The 22,988-nt window shown below is 47.1% G+C and overlaps 1 protein-coding gene across 2 annotated transcripts in view; it reads right to left on the reverse strand.

Annotated features, from left to right (window-relative positions):
• Positions 1-215: 215 nt before the first annotated feature.
• Positions 216-22,988, reverse strand: part of tax1bp3 (Tax1 (human T-cell leukemia virus type I) binding protein 3) — a 28,246-nt gene continuing 5,473 nt past the window's right edge. The window contains exons 2-4 of one of the 2 annotated variants that reach the window (XM_078198021.1): positions 10,021-10,140; positions 2,831-2,908; positions 216-2,019 (exon numbers count right to left, since the gene is read on the reverse strand). In XM_078198021.1, coding sequence (XP_078054147.1) covers positions 1,885-2,019; positions 2,831-2,908; positions 10,021-10,140 — 333 coding nt within the window. In that variant the 3' untranslated portion in view covers positions 216-1,884. The remainder of the gene's footprint in view (positions 2,020-2,830; positions 2,909-10,020; positions 10,141-22,988) is intronic. The other variant, XM_078198022.1, reaches the window with a different exon arrangement.

Below are 22,988 nucleotides of genomic sequence, written 5' to 3' on the forward strand. Positions count from 1 at the left end.
GAGGGTGGTGGGCGAGTGGAATCAGCTGCCGTCAGTGGTGGTGGAGGCAAACTCGATAGGGTATTTTAAGAGACTCCTGGATGAGTACATGGGACTTAATAGGACGGAGGGTTTATAGGTAGGTCTAAAAAGGTAGGGATATGTTCGGCACAACTTGTGGGCCTGTTTTGTGCTGCAGTTTTCTATGTTTCTATAAACAAGACTCAAGCTCCAAGTTAGTGTCTGAAGTGTTTTTATTGAAAGCAGTTTAACGGTGAAAAGTTTATTTTGTGCAATAGTAATCTCATTTCCTACTCTTTAGATCATTTATTAACAGTTTCAAACCAATCATTAGATTCTTTTATGTCAAAATACAAAAACATTTGATGATCCACAGGATTTATAAACAATGGACATGGTATTCGCCACATAGAAAGGATTGTGATTTGAAGTCAATTATTTAAAAACACAATCAGTAGGAGGTCCGAAGTTATAATTATACAATAACAAGTCAATGCTGTGAGGAGCTGAGGCTGCGTGCGCAGAGTGTCTCTGCAATCTGGACACAGCATTGGCTGTATAATACATATGATGCACAAAAGGAACTGGTAGAGCAAAATGTTAGAACCCAGGAACCCTGAGCTTCCCACAAAACATCCTGCCCAAACATTGTGGGTGTTCCAGCAACAACCAGGCATTTACATCAGCATCTACCAGGTGATCAGACAACTCAACACACATGCCTCTGCCACTTACCCAGATACTATTGCAGATAAAGGAAGTCCAATGTAGGCTTGTACAGCAGATGCTGCAATGAAACTTACTTTCCCTTCATGCAGCAAGAACTGGGGATGAAGGCACTTTAAAGGGCTTTGGATAGTTACTCAGTTGTGTATCCACAATTACAGTTCAAAAATGTAAGTGATGCTGTTGAGGGTAGTGTGACAATAATAACTTAGCTCCCACTTCTTTCGAGAGGAGTACATAGCACTCAGGGTTGTTCTTTGTATTTGAAGGTTAGCAAGTGAGGATTGAGTGTAAAGGCACGAGGCTGTGTTTAAAATATTAGAAAAGATTATTCAGTAAAAGACTATAAAAAGTACATATGGAAAATGACTTCAAACAAATCTCAAACTTCCAGACAGCTGCATAGGTTCAGAATTTAGAAATGTACGGGTGCAAGTTGTTTGGTACCGTTGACTTTTAAATGAATCGCTTCTTCCACCAAAAAATTCTCTTACTCATTGTCAGCGATCCCCAGGGCTGTCATTGCATTGCTCACCTTTCTTCACTGGACTCCATCTTTCCTCATTTTAGCCACAATTTCACTGAACTCTGACTTTAAACAGCAAGTGGCTGTGGGCTTGCTCAGTGTGAGAATAACAGAGGCCAACACCTAGTCCCTAGGCATATCCATTTCAATGACCTCATCAGTCAAACCACATCAAAGACATTTGGGAATAGCAACAATACCTTTTACAGAACTTCTGCAATTTGGTGACAATTTAATACCATTTAAAATGGGCTCCATTCTGCATTGAAATAGCAGCCAGAGGAATGTCAAGGTGAAATGTTTGTCCACTTAAGTCTCCAGTACGAAATGTGCCAGAGTCCCCTCACTGACATCATGGCCCTGAAGATAATGCTGTCCAATCGGTATCTGTGCAGCTTTTCCAAACAGTGTGCACTTTCCACAAAAGGATTTTCACCTGATTCTCAGTGAGGTGTGTGTGTGGGTATTTTATACATCTAAATAGCAAGTGCCTTTGCTGGTCTAGTAGTGAGGAATGCTAGTTGGTCATGGTCTGTATATCTTGCAGCAATATTAAATGGCCTTCAACTACAGGGTAATTTATCTTTAAAGGGTGAAGTTGAAGCAAGCCAGCACTCCCAGTGAGAGCAGGGTTAGTGCAGTGACTGGCGGATAGTCTGCTGCAGAGATTTCCGCGTTACCAGGAGCCGAACAACATCCTCATTCTTCTTAGTCAGACGTTTCCGAGCCTGGTCATGTGTTACCATCGTCATATCCCAACCATTCACCTGGAGAGAAAACAGACATCATGATGTTGTCCATTACAGTCATATTTATTCCTCACTGTGAAAGAACCTCTCTGCAATCGATGCGCATTGTTTCTGCGCAAGATGCTTCCTTGGTACCAATGAGCAGTCCCATAGAGGAGCTGGTGTTCCCTACGAACCAAAGCGCACCCTTTCCTACTCTGTAGCCAAGCCAAGGAATTGAACAGAGGCGCCTCCATGGTGTTCTTCACCTGACTAGAATGTAGCACAGGCTCGGAGATCTCCACTTCCATAGGCAGGTTTCAAACCGGACATGTTTGCTGCACATTAATCAGGTAAATGAACAGTACAAAACTTTTAAATTAGAGACCGGCATTTCAGGAGAGAAGCTGCGAAAAACACTCATTTGCACAAAGTGTGTAACCTGCTGATTAAACAGCGGAAATTTAATTGCCGATTTTAAATCCAAGATGGGGAAAATGTTGCTCAAGGGTAAAAGGAACTGCAGGAAATGCAGCTGAGGAAAACGGATGGAGATAGAAAACAGATCGGACACCCGCCCCACCCCCCACAACCCCTACTTCCCCACCCCACCCCCCACAACCCCACCCCATCAAACCACCACCCACAACTCCTTTCCCACCCCACCACAACCCCTACTTCCCCACCCCACCAAACCACCACCCCCTCCACCCACAACTCCTTCCCCACCCCACCACAACCCCCTCCAGTCCCCCACACTACCTCCACTCCCTCTCCCCACCCATATCCCCCCCCATTCCCCCTCCACCATTGTCTGACTACAACCAGTGTACAACCCTGAAAAGCCAACCTGCATTATCTTATCGCCAATCTGGAGTCCTGCAACTTCAGCCGGTCCTCCTTCTGACACCCTTGTTACATATATACCCTGAAATGAGAGAGAGAAACAGTACTGCTTGTGGTAGTGTAATCACTAAGGTTGGGGGAGGGGGGGGGGGGTATAATCATTTAAACAGATGAATAACCAAGCAACAACAACAAACGGAATTTAAAACACATTAATTACCAGTAAATATGAGCCTGTTTAATTAGCATCTCATTCACCACTTAAAACATTCACCCTCTCCAGCAGTGGCAGCCGTGTGTACCATGTAGAAGCTGCACAGCAGGAACTTATCAAGGCTCCTTAGACAGCACCTTCCAAACTGACAACCACAACCATCTATAAGGACAAGAGCAGCTGATCGCTGTTCCTTCACTGTCACTGGGTGAAAACCCTGGAATTCCCTCCCGAGCAGCACAGTGGGTGTACCTACACTACATGGATTGCATGGGTTCAAGAAGACAGCTCACCACCAACTCATGGGTAATTTTTCCCCCCAACCAAATTAACTTAGGGATAACTCAAAAGGGGCAGCTCCCTAAAAGGAGGGGAATCTTTTAATTTTAATAAATTTGCGTTTATTAACAGGGGGTTTGCGTTTAAGAGCCGTGGGGTTATGCTGCAATTGTACAGGACCTTGGTGAGACCACATTTGGAATATTGTGTGCAGTTCTGGTCACCTCACTATAAGAAGGATGTGGAAGCATTGGAGAGAGTGCAAAGGAGATTTACCGGGATGCTGCCTGGTTTGGAGGGTAGGTCTTATGAGGAAAGGTTGAGGGAGCTTTACTCTTTAGAGCAGAGGAGGTTGAGAGGCGACTTAATAGAGGTTTATAAGATGATGAGGGGATAGATAGAGTGGATGTTCAGAGACTATTTCCTCGGGTGAATGTAGCTGTTACTAGGGGGCATAACTATAAGGTGGGAGATATAGGAGGAATGTCCGAGGTAGGTTCTTTACTCAGTGGTTGGGGTGTGGAATGGACTGCCTGCTGTGATAGTGGAGTCGGACACTTTAGGAACTTTCAAGTGGTTATTGGATAGGCACATGAAGCACACCAGGATGATAGGGAGTGGGATAGCTTGATCTTGGTTTCGGACAAAGCTCGGCACAACATCAAGGGCCGAAGGGCCTGTACTGTGCTGTTCTATGTGAATCGCCCGAAATAAAAGACAAAGCAGAAAGGAAACTTACATCAAATTAAAAAGGGGCCAATAAGACACGCCCGCCCCTGTGGTGCCCAGCAGGCACGGAAGGCATCAACAGTGCCCTCAGACACCGCATGCTCCCTTTCCAGAGACAGCGAATGTAGCTGTAGGGCAATAAATACTAGCCTCTCCATGCTGACAGGCCCTGCCTCCACATGGTCTGCTCCTGCTATCTGTGTGTGTGTGTTCTGATCCAAAGTATTGGATCCCAGCTTCTGACCACCTGGAACCTCACTTGCTGGCTGGTTGCTGCTTCCATCAGCCTCAAGCAGAATTGTTACAGCAGTACACGAGGAGGTATTTCAGCCATCACTGGCTCTACAAATGAGCAATTCACCTAGTACCGCCACCACACCACCTCCACCCCCCCCCCCCCCCCCTTCCCCTGCACCCATACTTACTTTTCAGATAATAATCCAATTCCCTCTGGAATGTCTGGATTGAACCTGCCTCTACCAAGGCCTCAGGCAATGCATTCCAGATCCTAACCCCTCAGCCTGGAATGGGTTTTCCTCATATTGCCGTTGTTTCTTTAATCAATTACCTTACGTCAGTGTCCTCTTGTCCTTGATCCTTTCACCAATGAGCAGATTTCCCTATCCTGTCCAGACCCTTAAGATTTTGAATATTTCAATCAAATCTCCTTTTAACCTTCTTTTCTCCAAGGTGAACACCCGAACCTTTCCCAGCTTGAAGTTCCTCAGCGCTGGGATCATTCCTGCCAATCTTTTCTGCACCCCCTCTGATGCCTTCACATTTTTTCTAGTGTGACACCTATCGCTGGACACAAAATTCCAGCTGAGTCCAAACCACTTTGATACAAGTTGAACATGACTTCCTTGCTCTTGTACTCCATGCATCTATTGAAAAAGGCTAGGATGCTGCATGCTCGAGTTACTGCTCTCCCAACCCATCCTATAAATGGGTGAGGCCTGAGAGTTAAAATCTACCCCCCCCCCACCCAGACTCCCACTGCAGAAAGCCCACATTCTCCTCCACCCCAGCCCAATCCATATAAATTCCATTTATCCAATGTATACTCTTTAAAATAATCTACAAACAAATGTACAGCAATATTATCCAGCACAAGACCCGCAGAATGATGAAGGCCCATTTCAGACAATGTCCCAAGCATCTCTCTGACATTCAATAAAAAGCTTGTCAACTTCTATTTCTAATGGGAATTGGCATCAGCATTGTTGTAGTTAAATAAACTATTCCAAATTTTAATTCTCTTTTATGCTGTCTTTGTTCCTCTGCGTTGGGGATAGGTGGAGAAACTAACCAACGTGACTGATATGTGGGTGGTTTATAGCAGTCACCTGACTGCATGAGTGGTTTGATGGCTTCCTGAGCCCGTGACCTAGCTGTTGAGAGGAAGAATCAAAGTCCTTATGTGGGAGGCCTGTCTCAACAATGGTTACAGCTCAGAACCTGTGGGTTTGGCTCCAATGTCATCCACTAATAGGTCTTTCACTGCGTAAGGTTTCAATATTGCAACAGAAAAGACACAAAGCTTCAAGTCTGATACCTGCAGGCAGTGGAGAACTGAAAAAGCCAACATGATTGCAGTATAAACCACAGAGACCAGCAACGTATCACAGAGGGGTCACGTAGCAATGAAGCATTAAAAAAAAAGAGAGATAAAAAGTCTTGCATTTCTGTAGCACCTTTTACAATGTCAGGACGTCCTAAAGTGCTTTATAGCCAATGAAGTACTTTTGAAATAAGAGTGTTGTAATGTAGTGGATTTATGCTACAAGGAGCAATGTTATAATGATTGGGTAATCAGTCATTGAGGTTTAAATACTCATCAGGATACCAGGGATAACTTCCTTGCTCCTCATGGAAAGAGCAGCATCTTCTACACCCAACTGAAAGGACAGATGGAGCCACGGTTAAACCCCTCCAGCACAAGAGAGAGAGAGAGACCTTCACTAACTTTTGTGCTCAAATCCTGGGACTTGAATTCACAATCTTCTGAGGCAAGACAGCTGTTAGACAGTGGTTAGCACTGCAGCTTCACAGCTCCAGGGTCCCGGGTCCGATTCTTGGCTCGGGTCACTGTCTGTGTGGAGTGGGCGGCACGGTAGCACAGTGGTTAGCACTGCAGCTTCACAGCTCCAGGGACCTGGGTTCGATTCTCGGCTTGGGTCACAGTCTGTGTGGAGTTTGCACATTCTCCTCGTGTCTGCGTGGTTTTCCTCCGGGTGCTCCGGTTTCCTCCCACAGTCCAAAGATGTGCGGGTTAGGTTGATTGGCCATGCTAAAAATTGCCCCTTAGTGTCCTGAGATGCATAGGTTAGAGGGATTAGCGGGTAAATATGTGGGGGTAGGGCCTGGGTAGAAGTGTGGTCGGTGCAGACTCGATGGGCCAGATGGCCTCTTTCTGCACTGTAGGGTTTCTATGATTCTATGATTAATGCAGCCAAGGCTGACATACAGCCCAAGTATCGTTTCCCCATTCCAAGTTAACTTACACAGGAAAAGGAAACCACTGTCACTTCAGAGGAAAGATAACAGACATTGCGTGTTCCAGTTCAGCAAATGATCTTCCCCAATCTTGCATACCTTCCTCAGCACAAGCTGCAGAGCCTTGGTCAAGGCAGCAAAGACAACAACAGTGAGCACATAGCAAAAAACTGACATTTTGAAATGAATGTCATTCTCAGAGAATTGCTGAAAAACATGGAACTGTCAAAGCTTTTTGACCTGCATGCTTGCCGTCATCAGCCAGGGCATTGAGTACAAGAGTTGGGAAGTCATGTTGAAACAGTATCGCGCGTAGCTCTGGTCACCACACTACCAGAAGGCCGTGGAAGCTTTGGAGAGAGTGCAAAGGTGGTTCACCAGGACGCTGCCTGGTCTCGAGGGTGTTGGCTATGAGGAGAGGTTGAATAAACTAGGATTGTTTTAACTGGAAAGACGGAGGTTGAGGGAAGACCTGATAGAGGTCTACAAAAGTATGAGAGGCACAGACAGGGTGGATAGTCAGAGGCTTTTTCCCAGGGTGGAAGTGTCAATTACAAGGGGGCACAGGTTCAAGGTGAGAGGGGGAAAGTTTAAGGGAGATGTGCGGGGGTAGTTTTTCACACAAAGTGGTGGGTGCCTGGAATGCGCTGCCAGAGGAGATGGTGGAAGCAGGCACGTAAACAACATTTAAGAGGCATCTGGATGGGTCCATGGGAGGGAATAGAGGGATACGGACCAAGTAAGGGCAGGAGGTTTTTTTTTTTAAGTTTAGTTACAGCATCATGATCGGCACGGGTTTGGAGGGCCTGTTCCTGTGCTGTATTTTTCTTTGATACCAGTATAAGGGGAAAACAACAATTTATACTGTAGGAGAAGAGATTCCCGAGTGGTTAGTAAGTGGACTCTGATTGGTAGAGGCAGTGCAATGCAGAATGCATCAGTTGCTTGAAATTTTATTTGTTGTGTCAGTCACCATCAACTGATGCATTCTGTGCACTTTCTCCCCTCAAATGCTTCTTCCCAGTGCATTCAACATGCAGGAGTATTAATTCATCAGCAGAGGGAGGTGGCAATCAGCAGGTGATTTCCTTGCCCACATTTAACCCGACGTCAGAATGTACAATAATACATAAACAAATAAGCGCAGCAGTCAGCATCCCGAGGCTGCTCCATCGTTCAGTAAGATCAGGGGGGATCGGATCTTGCCCTCACCTCTACTTTCTCTGCCTGCTCCCAATACCACCGATATCATTCAAGATTGTATTTCCTGTTAGCTAGCCAAATCCTCTGTTCACAGTAACATATATTGCCTCCAACTGCACGAGTTCCTACCCTGTGCCAAAACCTTTACCGCTACATCATGTTGAATGCCTTTTGGAAATCCAAATACACTGGCTTTCCTGTATCCACCCTGTTCGTTACATTCTCAAAAAACAAATACTTTTGTCAAACATGATCGTTCTTTCACAAAACCGTGTGGACTCTGATTGTTATGATTTTCTAAATCTCTTGCTACCACTTCCTTAATCATAGAAATCATAGAAACCCTACAGTGCAGAAGGAGGCCATTCGGCCCATCGAGTCTGCACCGACCACAATCCCACCCAGGCCCTACCCCCACATATTTTACCCGCTAACCCCTCTAATCTACACATCCCAGGACTCTAAGGGGCAATTTTTAACCTGGCCAATCAACCTAACCCGCACATCTTTGGACTGTGGGAGGAAACTGGAGCACCCGGAGGAAACCCACGCAGACACGAGGAGAATGTGCAAACTCCACACAGACAGTGACCCGAGCCGGGAATCGAACCCGGGAGCTGTGAAGCAGCAGTGCTAACCACTGTGCTACCGTGCCGCCCTAATAACCGATTCGAACATTTCCCAGTGACAGATATTAGCTAACTGACCTATAATTTCTTGCTTTAGGACTCCCTCCTTTCTTGAAAAGGAGCATTCCATTTAAATTTTCCTGATGGGGTTGCAATACTGTGCCTCATACTGGTGTATCTAGATCTAGTATGTATGTTTAGAAGTCAGTTCTGTTTATACGCTGCCAAGGTGTCTGCACAAGGCAGCCCACATGCTGAAAAAGTAGGAAAATAATTGCTTTGAGATAATGGGGTGTTTACTTTAATCTGAGTTCATACATTTTTGTGTATTTTTGGTTTTTCCCCTGGGTTTCAGAGTAGGGTTTTGATTGGGTTGATTGACAAGAGGCAGAGTCACATGAACGGTAGTGGCACGGTAGCACAGTGGTTAGCACTGCTGCTTCACAGCTCCAGGGTCCCGGGTTCGATTCCCGGCTCGGGTCACTGTCTGTGTGGAGTTTGCACATTCTCCTCGTGTCTGCGTGGGTTTCCTCCGGGTGCTCCGGTTTCCTCCCACAGTCCAAAGATGTGCGGGTTAGGTTGATTGGCCAGGTTAAAAATTGCCCCTTAGAGTCCTGGGATGCGTAGGTTAGAGCGATTAGTGGGTAAATATGTGGGGATAGGGCCTGGGTGGGATTGTGGTCGGTGCAGACTCGATGGGCCGAATGGTCTCCTTCTGCACTGTAGGGTTTCTATGGTTTCTAACGGGTGGAGCTAAGCTTACCAGGAAAAACAGTTAGTTTCTGCTTGATGCTAAACAAAGCCCAGAGGAGTTTCTCTCTCTCTGGAGGCTGCTGTTTGAGTGTCAGATGACAGGTGTCTTTCTGAGTCTATCACCAGAGGTGTTCAAAGGTTTGTGGCCTAGCAGCCCACATACCAGCACATAAGCTTGTGTGTTTTTGAAGAGGAGTTGTCTATGAGAATATTGCTTAAATTGGAACCGAGAGAGATAAATAAGCAGTTAAGAATTGTATTTTGTCATGTTTAAGTATTTCAATTGGTAAAAGTTGAGGTAATTCATCTGTTATACTAAAACTATATTGTTAAAAATAAAGTTTGTTCTGATAAAAGCTTCCTAGTGGCTCACTAGAATCACATGGAGTGAAACACCTTATCCTTACACTAATGCCAAATTAAAATAAATAGTTGGGGTCTAGTTTAACTGCATAAAATACCTTGGGGTTTCTGATCCCCAACGAGATCTTGGGAAATTTATATTTTTTTGTTCATTCATGGGCTGCGAGGGTTGCTGGCGAGACCAGTGTTTATTGTCCGCCTCTAATTGCTTTCAAAAAGGTGGGAGTCCACAGCACTCCATGTGCTGTCGATACACCCACAGTGCATCTACAATAGCTATCCCCTGATTCCCTCTGTATCTCTCCCTCCTTCAAAACTGTCATGTTATAGAATAAATCTAGCTATGATTTTCTGAGGATAGGGCATAATTCTGAAATATCCAACCACTTCATCCAGATTCAATTCATCCTTTATCACCCAATGTTACATTTGGCAGTTTAGTGAGAGACTGCTCAAATAGGGGGTGAAAGCAGATGGAACGCTTTGCTGCTGCTAACATACATTCCAGATTTGATCCCCGATTCCCACCTTGTCTGTTTTGTCCTCAGAGTAGGGGTTTTGTGTTGGATCCTGGTCGATTCCGCCACCGATACTGAATCCCAGGATTAGGTTATCACCTTGCCGCAGTTTACGGATCTCAATACGTTGCTGAAAGAGAGCTCAGAGTCAGTAGGGAGTCTGGGAATATCCATACTCAGTAAACACGACAGCGTGGTTAACTGTTACTACCCCGCCAAGAACACTGGGCACTTTCAGAACGGGAAATGCCGTTCCCTGATAGGCCTCAGCCTCACCGTAAGCCTCAATGCCTCCCCCATATTTTGTTAATCCCCTTTACAGAATCCACTTCAATGGTCTCCCCTCGTTTGGCAAAAATAATTCCATCGGACTTCCCTTCTTGCTAATTTTCAACTCACGTCCTCAGTGTTTGAGCTGTTCCCCATCTTGAGCAACTACTGAACTAACGCCAATCTCTTCCCAACCTTGAAAACTCCCATTAGGAGACTTAGAGTTCCAACTTCTTCATTGATTTTTATAAATGTTGAATGTTTATCATCATCTCCTCTTACTAAGCAATGCTGACAATAACTCCTGGACATTTATTCTAATCAGTAAGCTGTGCTAATGGTACTGGGCAGATAGTTACTGTCAACTAGAATTGTCAACACTAAATTCAACTAATAACTTAGATTTTGCAATCAGCAGCAAACAAATGGCATTAACTATTTATCATGCATTGTGTGACAGGCTTTTATACTGAAAGTTGGAGTGGTCAATTCAAGGGTAATTAGGGATGGGGATAATAAATGCGGGCCCAACCAGCAACATCCACATCCCAGGAATAAAAACAGCAATTGGCCTCTTTGGAATTGGGGCCTGTAACAGTGTGTCCTCAATCCTTACTCAACCGTGCAGAGTCTAAATCAATTCGGGATGTCCCAAAACACTTAAAGTTTATTTATTATTGTCACAAGTCGGCTTGCATTAATACTGCAGTGAAATTACTGTGAAAATCCCCTAGTCACCACACTCCGGCGCCTGTCCGGGTACACGGAGGGAGAATTTAGCATGGCCAATGCACCTAACCAGCACGTCTTTCAGACTGTGGGAGGAAACTCACACAGACATCTTAGGACACCAAGGGGCATTTTAGCCTGGCCAATGAAACTAACTCTCACATCTTTGGAGTGTGGGAGGAAACCCACACAGACACGGGGAGAACGTGCAGACTCCATACAGACAGTGATCCGTGGCCAGAATCGAACCTGGGTCCCTGGTGCTGAGAGGCAGCAGTGCTAACCATTGTGCCACCGTGCCCCCCCACTTCACAGCCAATGAAGCTTTTTTATAAATACAGTCACTGATGTATTGTAGAAAAGATAGCAGTCAATTTGTGAAAAGCAAGCTCCCACAAATAGCAATATGATAATGATCAGGTTTTTTTTAAACTGATGTTGATAAATATTGGGCAGGGCATTTGGGAGAAAGCTTCCTCAAAGCGGAGTGAGCAGGAAGCAGAGTCAGAGCTATAAGGGCTTTGGCTCACAGGGCTTTGGCTCACAGGGCTTTGGCTCACAGGGCTTTGGCTCACAGGGCTTTGGCGAAAACAGGCGGAGGCAAGGAAGGTTGTTGTTTTTTTTTCCCCAAAACTATAAAGGAAATGGCAGGTACGAGTGAGGCGCCAGTTTGCTGCATTCGGTGTGGGATGTGGGAGTTCCTGGAGACGACTTGCCTCCTGGAGGTCCATATCTGTGCCAGATGCGTGGAACTGCAACTCCTGAGGGATCGTGTAAGGGAGCTGGAGCTGCGGCTCAATGACCTCAGTTTAGTTAGGGAAAATGAGAGATTATTAGATAGAAGTTATAGTCAGGTAGTGACACTGGGCCTCAGAAGGAAGACAAGTGGGTCACAGTTAGGAGGGGTAATAGTCAGAACGGTGATGTACCAGAAAGTACCCCAGTGGCAGTCTCCCATAATAGTAAGGGCTGGGCAACAGATGGGAGAAGGGAAGGGAGTGAGCAGTCAGTGGAGGGATCCCCTGTGGTTGCCCCCCTCCAAAATAGGTATATTGTTTTGGATTCTGTGGAGGGGGATGACCCTCCAGGGGTAAGCCACAAGGACCAGATCGCCTGCACGGAGACAGGCTCAGGGGTCCGGAAGGGAAAGAAGGGGTTTAGGAGAGCGATAGTGGTGGGGGACGTGATGGTTAGAGGCACGGACAGGCAGTTCTGTGGGAGCGAACGAGAATCCAGGATAGTAGTCTGCCTCCCTGGTGCCGGGGTACTGGATGTCTCCGAGAGAGTAGGAAGCATATTAAAAAGGGATGGTAATCAAACAGATGTAATTGTACACATTGGTGAAAATGACGTAGGTAGGAAGAGCAGGGGGGGTCATATGAGAGCAATTCAGGGAGATGGGTGGTAGGCTAAAAAATAAGGCCTCCAGGGTAGCAATCTCTGGACTGCTCCCGGTGTCTAGTGCAAGTGAGGCTAGGAACAGGGAGATTCTACGATTGAACACGTGGCTAAAGGACTGGTGCAAGAGGGAGGGTTTCAAATTCATAGATCATTGGGAAGTCTTCAAGAGAGGATGGCACCTGTACGGAAAGGATGGGTTACACCTTAACTGGAAGGGAGCAAATATCCTGGCTGGGAGTTTGGCGAGAGTGTTTCGGCCGGGTTTAAACTAGTGTGGCGGGGGGTGGGGATCAAAACAGTAGGTCAGTAAGTACTGAGGCTGGGGTCAAGCTGGGGGCCAGGGCAAGGTTAGCTAAGAAGAAGAGCATTCTGGAGCAGGATGATCTGAGTGGGCCTGGAGGTCTGGAGTGCATCTGCTTCAATGCGAGGAGTGTAATGGATAAAACAGACGAACTTAGGGCCTTAATGCTTATGCGGAATTTGGATGTGGTTGCGGTGACGGAAACTTGGTTAAAAGAAGGACAGGACTGGCAGCTGAATATTCCAGGGTATAAGTGTTTTAGGCGAGACAGAGGAGGGGCTAAAAAAGGTGGGGGAGTAGCAATATTAGTTAGGGAGCATATTACAGCGGTGCAGAGGGTGGACAATTTAGAGGGGTCGTGTAATGAGTCGCTGTGGGTGGAGCTCAGAAACAGGAAAGGTGCAATCACTATGCTGGGAGTGTACTACAGACCCCCCAACAGCCCACGGGAAGTGGAGGAAAGGATATGTCAGGAGATTCTGGATATGTGCAGAAAAAATAGGGTTGTTGTAGTGGGGGACTTTAATTTCCCTGGAATAGACTGGAAAGTGCTTAGAGCTGGGGTTCCGGACGGGGAGGAATTTGTAAAATGCATACTGGAAGGTTCTTTGGAACAGTATGTAGATAGCCCGACTAGAGAGGGGGCTATACTGGACCTAGTTTGCTCATTTGTTCGAAGTGGTGCAGGACAGAGGGAGAGATTCTCAGCAGGACTACTGAGGGTGAGTAAAGTGCTTTGATTTATTTATTTATGTAATCCGTTTTTTCGCGGGCTTTTTTCAAGGGTTTAAACTAAAGGAAGTGGGAGTAGGCTGCAGGGGATTCTGGGAGATTGTGTTTTTTAGTATAAAAGTCACTCTATACAGCGGGCAGCGTCGGGAGCGGGCACCAGAGTGAGTGGGAAGCTGAGTGAAAGTTGTAAGAGCTTTGGCTCACAGGGCTTGAGTGCGTGGGAAGCAGAGTGTGAGCTATAAGACTTTGGCTCACAGGGCTTCAGGGGAAAGGGCGAGCAGGGGTGAGTTTAATTCATTTTTGCTGTTTCTACCTGGTACAGGCAAGGTATCTAGAGGGGATGGGTGTGCAGGCAGTGCTATGTTCCTCTTGCACTATGTTTGAGGTGAGGGACGACGTCAGTGTCCCTGCTGATTACACCTGTGGGAAGTGCACCCATCTGCAGCTCCTCCAAAACCGTGTTAGGGAACTGGAGCTGGAGTTGGATGAACTTAGGATCATTAGGGACGCAGAGGTGGCCATAGACAGAAGCTTCAGGGATACAGTTACTCCGAGGAATGAAAACAGATGGGTGACGGTGAGAGGGGCTGGGAGGAAGCAGTCAGTGCAGGGATCCCCTGTGGTCGTTCCCCTTAGCAACAAGTATTCCGCTTTGGATACGGTTGAGGGTGACGACATACCAGTGGTGAGCCGCAGTGAGAGGATCTCCAGCACTGTGTCCGTCTCTGTGGCTCGGGAGGGTAAGGGGCAGTGCGGGAGGGCAATAGTTATTGGGGACTCGTTAGTTAGAGGGATAGATAGGAGGTTCTGTGGCAGCAAAAGAGACTCACGGATGGTATGTTGCCTACCGGATGCCGAGGTCCGTGACGTCTCGGACCGTGTCTTCTGGATTATTAAGGGGGAGGGGAACAGTCACAAGTCGTGGTACACATTGGTACCAACGACATAGGTAAGAGAAGGGGTGGGGATTTAAAACAGGAATTTCGGGAGCTGGGCTGGAAGCTGAGAGCCAAGACAAAACATGTGGTCATCTCTGGTACGTTACCGGTGCCACGTGATAGCGAGTTGAGGAACAGGGAGAGTGCGCAGTTAAACACGTGGTTGCAGGGATGGTGTAGGAGGGAGGGTTTCAGATATGTGGATAATTGGAACACATTCTGGGGAAGGTGGGACTTGTACAAACAAGACGGGGTGCACCTGAACCAGAGGGGCACCAATATCGAGGGAGGGAAATTTGCTACAGCTCTTCAGGGGGGTTTAAACTAATTTGTCAGGCGAGTGGGAAAAGGAGTTGTAGTCCAGAAGTCAGCGAGGGTGGTGAGGTATTGGGGAAGGTATCAAGGTCAAGGGTGGGTACCGGTAGACAGGAAGGTGGGTTGAAGTGTGTCTACTTCAATGCAAGGAGCATCCGGAACAAGGTAGATGAACTTGGGGCATGGATTGGTACTTGGGACTACGATGTTGTGGCCATTACGGAGACGTGGGTAGAACAAGGACAGGAATGGTTGTTGGACGTTCCGGGGTATAGATGTTTCACTAAGTGTAGGGAAGCTGGTAAAAGAGGTGGAGGAGTGGCATTGTTAATCAAGGATAGTCTAACGGCTGCTGAAAGGCACTTCGAGGGGGATCTGCACACTGAGGTAATATGGGCTGAAGTTAGAAATAGGAAAGGAGCGGTCACGTTGTTAGGAGTTTACTATAGGCCCCCAAATAGTAATAGAGATGTGGAGGAAGAAATTGCTAAGCAGATTATGGATATGTGTGGGGGTCACAGGGTAGTTGTCATGGGGGACTTTAACTTTCCAAATATTGATTGGAACCTTTGTAGGTCAAATAGTTCGGATGGGGCAGTTTTTGTGCAGTGTGTGCAGGAGGGTTTCCTGACACAATATGTGGATATTGATATTGAATACAGGGTATTCCCACGGACCTTGAGGGAAGCTAGTGTTGAACTTGCAAGGGGCCTGGCAGACATATTTAAAATGTCAGTACTCACGGGGGAGGTGCCGGATGATTGGAGGGTGGCTCATGTTGTTCCGTTGTTTAAAAAAGGTTCCAAAAGAAATCCGGGAAATTATAGGCCAGTAAGTTTGGCGTCGGTGGTGGGCAAGTTATTGGAAGGTGTGATAAGGGATAGGATCTACAAATATTTGGATAGACAGGGACTTATTAGGGAGAGTCAACATGGCTTTGTGCGTGGTAGGTCATGTTTGACCAATCTATTAGAGTTTTTCGAGGAGGTTACCAGGAAAGTGGATGAAGGGAAGGCAGTGGATGTTGTCTACCTGGATTTCAGCAAGGCCTTTCACAAGGTCCCTCATGGGAGGTTAGTCAGGAAGGTTCAGTCGCTAGGTATACATGGGGAGGTAGTAAATTGGATTAGACACTGGCTCATTGGAAGAACACAGTAAGAAGTTTAACAACACCAGGTTAAAGTCCAACAGGTTTATTTGGTAGCAAAAGCCACACAAGCTTTCGAAGCTCTAAGCCCCTTCTTCAGGTGAGTGGGAATTCTGTTCACAAACAGAGTTTATAAAGACACAGACTCAATTTACATGAATAATGGTTGGAATGCGAATACTTACAACTAATCAAGTCTTTAAGAAACAAAACAATGGGAGCATCAAGACAGGCTAAAAAGATGTGTATTGTCTCCAGACAAGACAGCCAGTGAAACTCTGCAGGTCCACACAACTGTGGGCGTTACAAATAGTGTGACATGAACCCAATATCCCGGTTGAGGCCGTCCGCGTGTGTGCGGAACTTGGCTATCAGTTTCTGCTCAGCGACTCTGCGCTGTCGTGTGTCGCGAAGGCCGCCTTGGAGGCAAACACACCCGGCCGTCCCATCGTATCGGGCAATGGGACCCTGTGCAAGAACCTCTCCGGCTATGTCGAGGGCATCCTGAAACCCATTGTACAAAGAACCCCCAGCTTTTGTCGCGACACGACGGACTTCCTACAGAAACTCGGCACACATGGAGCAGTTGAACCAGGAGCGCTCCTCGTCACAATGGATGTCTCGGCACTCTACACCAGCATTCCCCATGACGATGGCATTGCTGCAACGGCCTCAGTGCTCAGCGCCAACAACTGCCAGTTTCCAGATGCAACTTTACATCTCATCCGCTTCATCCTGGACCACAATATCTTCACCTTCAACAACCAGTTCTTCATCCAGACACACGGAACAGCCATGGGGACCAAATTTGCACCTCAATATGCCAACATCTTCATGCACAGGTTCGAACAAGACTTCTTCACCGCACGGGACCTTCAACCGATGCTATACACTAGATACATCGATGACATTTTCTTCCTTTGGACTCATGGTGAACAATCACTGAAACAACTATATGATGACATCAACAAGTTCCATCCCACCATCAGGCTCACCATAGACTACTCTCCGGAATCGGTTGCATTCTTGGACACGCGCATCTCCATTAAGGACGGTCACCTCAGCACCTCACTGTACCGCAAGCCCACGGATAACCTCACGATGCTCCACTTCTCCAGCTTCCACCCTAAACACGTTAAAGAAGCCATCCCCTACGGACAAGCCCTCCGTATACACAAGATCTGCTCGGATGAGGAGGATCGCAACAGACACCTCCAGACGCTGAAAGATGCCCTCATAAGAACAGGATATGGCGCTAGACTCATTGATCAACAGTTCCAACGCGCCACAGCGAAAAACCGCACCGACCTCCTCAGAAGACAAACACGGGACACAGTACCCTTCGTTGTCCAGTACTTCCCCGGAGCGGAGAAGCTACGGCATCTCCTCCGGAGCCTTCAACATGTCATTGATGAAGACGAACATCTCGCCAAGGCCATCCCCACACCCCCACTTCTTGCCTTCAAACAACCGCACAACCTCAAACAGACCATTGTCCGCAGCAAACTACCCAGCCTTCAGGAGAACAGTGACCAAGACACCACACAACCCTGCCACAGCAACCTCTGCAAGACGTGCCGGATCATCGACACAGATGCCATCATCTCACGTGAGATCACCATCCACCAGGTACACGGTACATACTCTTGCAACTCGGCCAACGTTGTCTACCTGATACGCTGCAAGAAAGGATGTCCCGAGGCATGGTACATTGGGGAAACTATGCAGACGCTGCGACAACGGATGAATGAACACCGCTCGACAATCACCAGGCAAGACTGTTCTCTTCCTGTTGGGGAGCACTTCAGCGGTCACGGGCATTCGGCCTCTGATATTCGGGTAAGCGTTCTCCAAGGCGGCCTTCGCGACACACGACAGCGCAGAGTCGCTGAGCAGAAACTGATAGCCAAGTTCCGCACACACGCGGACGGCCTCAACCGGGATATTGGGTTCATGTCACACTATTTGTAACGCCCACAGTTGCGTGGACCTGCAGAGTTTCACTGGCTGTCTTGTCTGGAGACAATACACATCTTTTTAGCCTGTCTTGATGCTCTCTCCACTCCCATTGTTTTGTTTCTTAAAGACTTGATTAGTTGTAAGTATTCGCATTCCAACCATTATTCATGTAAATTGAGTCTGTGTCTTTATAAACTCTGTTTGTGAACAGAATTCCCACTCACCTGAAGAAGGGGCTTAGAGCTTCGAAAGCTTGTGTGGCTTTTGCTACCAAATAAATCTGTTGGACTTTAACCTGGTGTTGTTAAACTTCTTACTGTGTTTACCCCAGTCCAACGCCGGCATCTCCACATCATTGGAAGAAGCAAGAGAGTGGTTGTGGAGGATTGCTTCTCTGAGTGGAGGCCTGTGACTAGTGGTGTGCCGCAGGGATCGGTGTTGGGTCCATTGTTGTTTGTCATCTATATCAATGATCTGGATGATAATGTGGTAAATTGGATCAGCAAGTTTGCTGATGATACAAAGATTGGAGGTGTAGTGGACAGTGAGGAAGGTTTTCAAAGCTTGCAGAGGGATTTGGACCAACTAGAAAAATGGGCTGAAAAATGGCAAATGGAATTTAACGCAGACAAGTGTGAGATGTTGCACATTGGAAGGACAAACCAAAGTAGAACGTACAGGGTAAATGGTAGGACTCTGAAGAGTGCAATTGAACAGAGGGATCTGGGAATACAGGTACAGAATTCCCTAAAAGTGAATAGGGTGGATAGGGTCGTAAAGAGTGCCTTTGGTACATTGGCCTTTATAAATCGGAGTATCGAGTATAAAAGTTGGAGTGTTATGGTAAGGTTATATAAGGCATTGGTGAGGCCGAATTTGGAGTATTGTGTACAGTTTTGGTCACCTAGTTACAGGAAGGATGTAAATAAGGTTGAAAGAGTGCAGAGAAGGTTCACAAGGATGTTGCCAGGACTTGAGAAGCTGAGTTTACAGAGAGAGATTGAATAGGTTGGGACTTTATTCCCTGGAGCGTAGAAGATTGAGGGGAGATTTGATAGAGGTGTATAAGATTTTGATGGGCATAGATAGAGTGAATGCAAGCAGGCTTTTTCCGCTGAGGCTAGGGGAGAACAAAACCAGAGGACATGGGTTAAGGGTGAAAGGAGAAAAGTTTAAAGAGAATATTAGGGGGGGCTTCTTCACGCAGAGAGTGGTGGGAGTGTGGAATGCGCTGCCGGATAAAGTGGTAAATGCGGGGTCACTTTTAACATTTAAGAAAAACTTGGACGGGTTCATGGATGAGAGGGGTGTGGAGGGATATGGTCCAAGTGCAGGTCAGTGGGACTAGGCAAAAAATGGTTCAGCACAGACAAGAAGGGCCAAAAGGCCTGTTTCTGAGCTGTAATTTTCTATGGTTAGGCCGACAAGAGGTGAGGCCACATTGGATTTGGTACTGGGAAATGGACTGGGCCAAGTGTTAGATTTGGTTGTGGGAGAGCACTTGAGATAGTGACCACAATTCGGTGTCTTTTGTTATTGCAATGGAGAGGGATAGGGCCGTACGGCAGGGCAAGGTTTACAATTGGGGGAGAGGTAATTATGATGCAATTAGGCAAGAATTAGGGGGCATAAGATGGGAACAGAAACTGTCAGGGAAAGGCACTAATGAAAAGTGGAACTTTTCCAAGGAACAAATACGGGGTTGTCCTTGATAGGTATGTCCCCGTCAGGCAGGGAGGAAATGGCCGAGTGAGGGAACCATGGTTCACGAAAGAGGTGGAATGTCTTGTGAAAAGGAAGAGGGAAGCTTATGTAGGGATGAGGAAACAAGGTTCAGATGGCTTGATTGAGGGTTACAAGTTAGCAAGGAATGAGTTGAAAAAGGGGTTTAGGAGAGCTAGGAGGGGACATGAGAAGTCCTTGGCGTGTCGGATCAAGGAAAACCCGAAGGCTTTTTACTCTTATGTGAGGAATAAAAGAATGACCAGGGTGAGGTTAGGGCCGGTCAAGGACAGTAGTGGGAACTTGTGTATGGAGTCAGTAGAGATAGGCGAGGTGATGAATGGGTACTTTTCTTCAGTGTTCACCAAGGAGAGGGGCCATGTTTTTGAGGAAGAGAAGGTGTTACAGGCTAATAGGCTGGAGGAAATAGTTGTTCGGAGGGAGGATGTACTGGCAGTTTTGAATAAACTGAAGGTCGATAAGTCCCCTGGGCCTGATGAAATATATCCTTGGATTCTTTGGGAGGCAAGGGATGAGATTGCAGAGCCTTTGGCTTTGATCTTTGGGTCCTCGCTGTCCACGGGGATGGTGCCAGAGGACTGGAGAGTGGCGAATGTTGTTCCTCTGTTTAAGAAAGGGAATAGAAATGACCCTGGTAATTTTAGACTGGTTAGTCTTACTTCGGTGGTTGGTAAATTGATGGAAAAGGTCCTGAGGGATGGGATTTACGACCATTTAGAAAGATGCGGATTAATCCGGGATAGTCAGCACGGATTCGTGAAGGGCAAGTCGTGCCTCACAAATTTGATAGAATTTTTTGAGGAGGTAACTAAGTGTGTTGATGAAGGTAGCCCAGTTGATGTCATATACATGGATTTTAGCAAGGCATTTGATAAGGTCCCCCATGGTCGGCTTATGATGAAAGTAAGGAGGTGTGGGATAGAGGGAAAGTTGGCAGATTGGATAGGTAATTGGCTATTTGATCGAAGATAGATGGATGGTGGATGGAAAATTTTCGGACTGGAGACAGGTTGCTAGTGGAAACCATAGAAACCCTACAGTGCAGAAGGAAGCCATTCGGCCCATCGAGTCTGCACCGACCACAATCCCACCCAGGCCCTACCCCCACATATTTCACCCACTAATCCCTCTAACCTACGCATCCCAGGACTCTAAGGGGCAATTTTTTTTAACCTGGCCAATCAACCTAACCCGCACATCTTTGGACTGTGGGAGGAAACCAGAGCACTTGGAGGAAACCCACGCAGACACGAGGAGAATGTGCAAACTCCACACAGACAGTGACCCGAGCCGGGAATCGAACCCGGGACCCTGGAGCTGTGAAGCAGCAGTGCTAACCACTGTGCTACCGTGCCGCCCGGAATGCCACAGGGATCAGTGCTTGGTCCTCTGCTCTTTGTGATTTTTATTAATGACTTAGAGGAGGGGGCTGAAGGGTGGATCAGTAAATTTGCTGATGACACCAAGATTGGTGGAGTAGTGGATGAGGTGGAGGGCTGTTGTAGGCTGCAAAAAGACATAGATAGGATGCAAAGCTGGGCTGAAAAATGGCAAATGGAGTTTAACCCTGATAAATGCGAGTTGATTCATTTTGGTAGGACTAATTTAAATGTGGATTACAGGGTCAAAGGTAGGGTTCTGAAGACTGTGGAGGAACAGAGGGATCTTGGGGTCCATATCCACAGATCTCTAAAGGTTGCCACTCAAGTGGATAGAGCTGTGAAGAAGGCCTATAGTGTGTTAGCTTTTATTAACAGGGGGTTGGAGTTTAAGAGCCGTGGGGTTATGCTGCAACTGTACAGGACCTTGGTGAGACCACATTTGGAATATTGTGTGCAGTTCTGGTCACCTCACTACAAGAAGGATGTGGAAGCGCTAGAAAGAGTGCAGAGGAGAATTACCAGGATACTGCCTGGTTTGGAGGGTAGGTCTTATGAGGAAAGGTTGAGGGAGCTAGGGCTGTTCTCTCTGGAGCGGAGGAGGCTGAGGGGAGACTTAATAGAGGTTTATAAAATGATGAAGGGGATAGAGTGAACGTTCAAAGACTATTTCCTCGGGTGGATGGAGCTATTACAAGGGGGCATAACTATAGGGTTCATGGTGGGAGATATAGGAAGGATATCAGAGGTAGGTTCTTTACGCAGAGAGTGGCTGGGGTGTGGAATGGACTGCCTGCAGTGATAGTGGAGTCAGACACTTTAGGAACATTTAAGCGGTTATTGGATAGGCACATGGAGCACACCAGGATGATAGGGAGTGGGATAGCTTGATCTTGGTTTCAGATAAAGCTCGGCACAACATCGTGGGCCGAAGGGCATGTTCTGTGCTGTATTCTATTTTTCTATGTTTCTCTATATAGTTCTGGGAAATGAGCCCGGTCAGGTCGTCAAAGTTTCAGTCGGGGAACATGTGACAAATAGTGACCACAACTCTGTTAACTTTACCTGGGAAGGTTTTTGGAGGGTTTAAAAGCAGGCCGCACTTTTGAGTGGGCAGAGTCGGGAACGGGCAGTGGAGTGAGCAGGGAGCAGAGTGTGAGCTGTAAGGGCTTTGGCTCACAGGGCTTCGGCGGAGGAGAGGAAGGTTGTTTGTTTTTCTTCTGTTACACCCCCTTTTTGTTTGATCTTCCAAAAACTAAAAAGGAAATGGCAGGTATGGGTGGAAGGCCAGTATACTGCATTCTGTGTGAGATGTGAGAGTTCCTGGAGATGACTTGCCTCCCGGAAGTCCATATCTGTGCCAGATGCATGGAACTGCAACTCCTGAGGGATCGTGTAAGGGAGCTGAAGCTGCGGCTCGATGACCTCAGTTTAGTTAGGGAACATGAGAGATTATTAGATAGAAGTTATAAGCAGGGAGTGACACCAAGGTCTCGGAAGGAAGACACGTGGGTCACAGTTAGGAGGGGCAATAGTCAGAAGGGTGATGTGCCAGAAAGTACCCCAGTGGCAGTCTCCCATAAAAGAAAGGGATGGGCAACAGATGGGATAAGGGAAGGGAGTGAGCAGTCTGTGGAGGGATCCCCTGTGGTTGTCCCCCTCCAAAATAGGTATATTGTTTTGGATTCTGTGGAGGGGGACGACCCTCCAGGGGTAAGCCACAAGGACCAGATCGCCTGCACGGAGACAGGCTCAGGGGTCCGGAAGGGAAAGAAGGGGTTTAGGAGAGCGATAGTGGTGGGGGACGCAATGGTTAGAGGCACGGACAGGCGGTTCTGTGGGAGCGAACGAGAATCCAGGATGGTAGTCTGCCTCCCTGGTGCCGGGGTACTGGATGTCTCCGAGAGGGTAGGAAGCATATTAAAAAAGGAAGGTAGTCAAACGGACGTAATTATACACATTGGTGAAAATGATGTAGGTAGGAAGAGCAGGGGGGTCATTCGAGAGAAATTCAGGGAGATGGGTGCTAGGCTAAAAAGTAAGGCCTCCAGGGTAGCAATCTCT

The sequence above is a fragment of the Mustelus asterias genome, chromosome 26, assembly GCF_964213995.1.
Source record: "Mustelus asterias chromosome 26, sMusAst1.hap1.1, whole genome shotgun sequence".
NCBI classification, from domain to species: domain Eukaryota; kingdom Metazoa; phylum Chordata; class Chondrichthyes; order Carcharhiniformes; family Triakidae; genus Mustelus; species Mustelus asterias.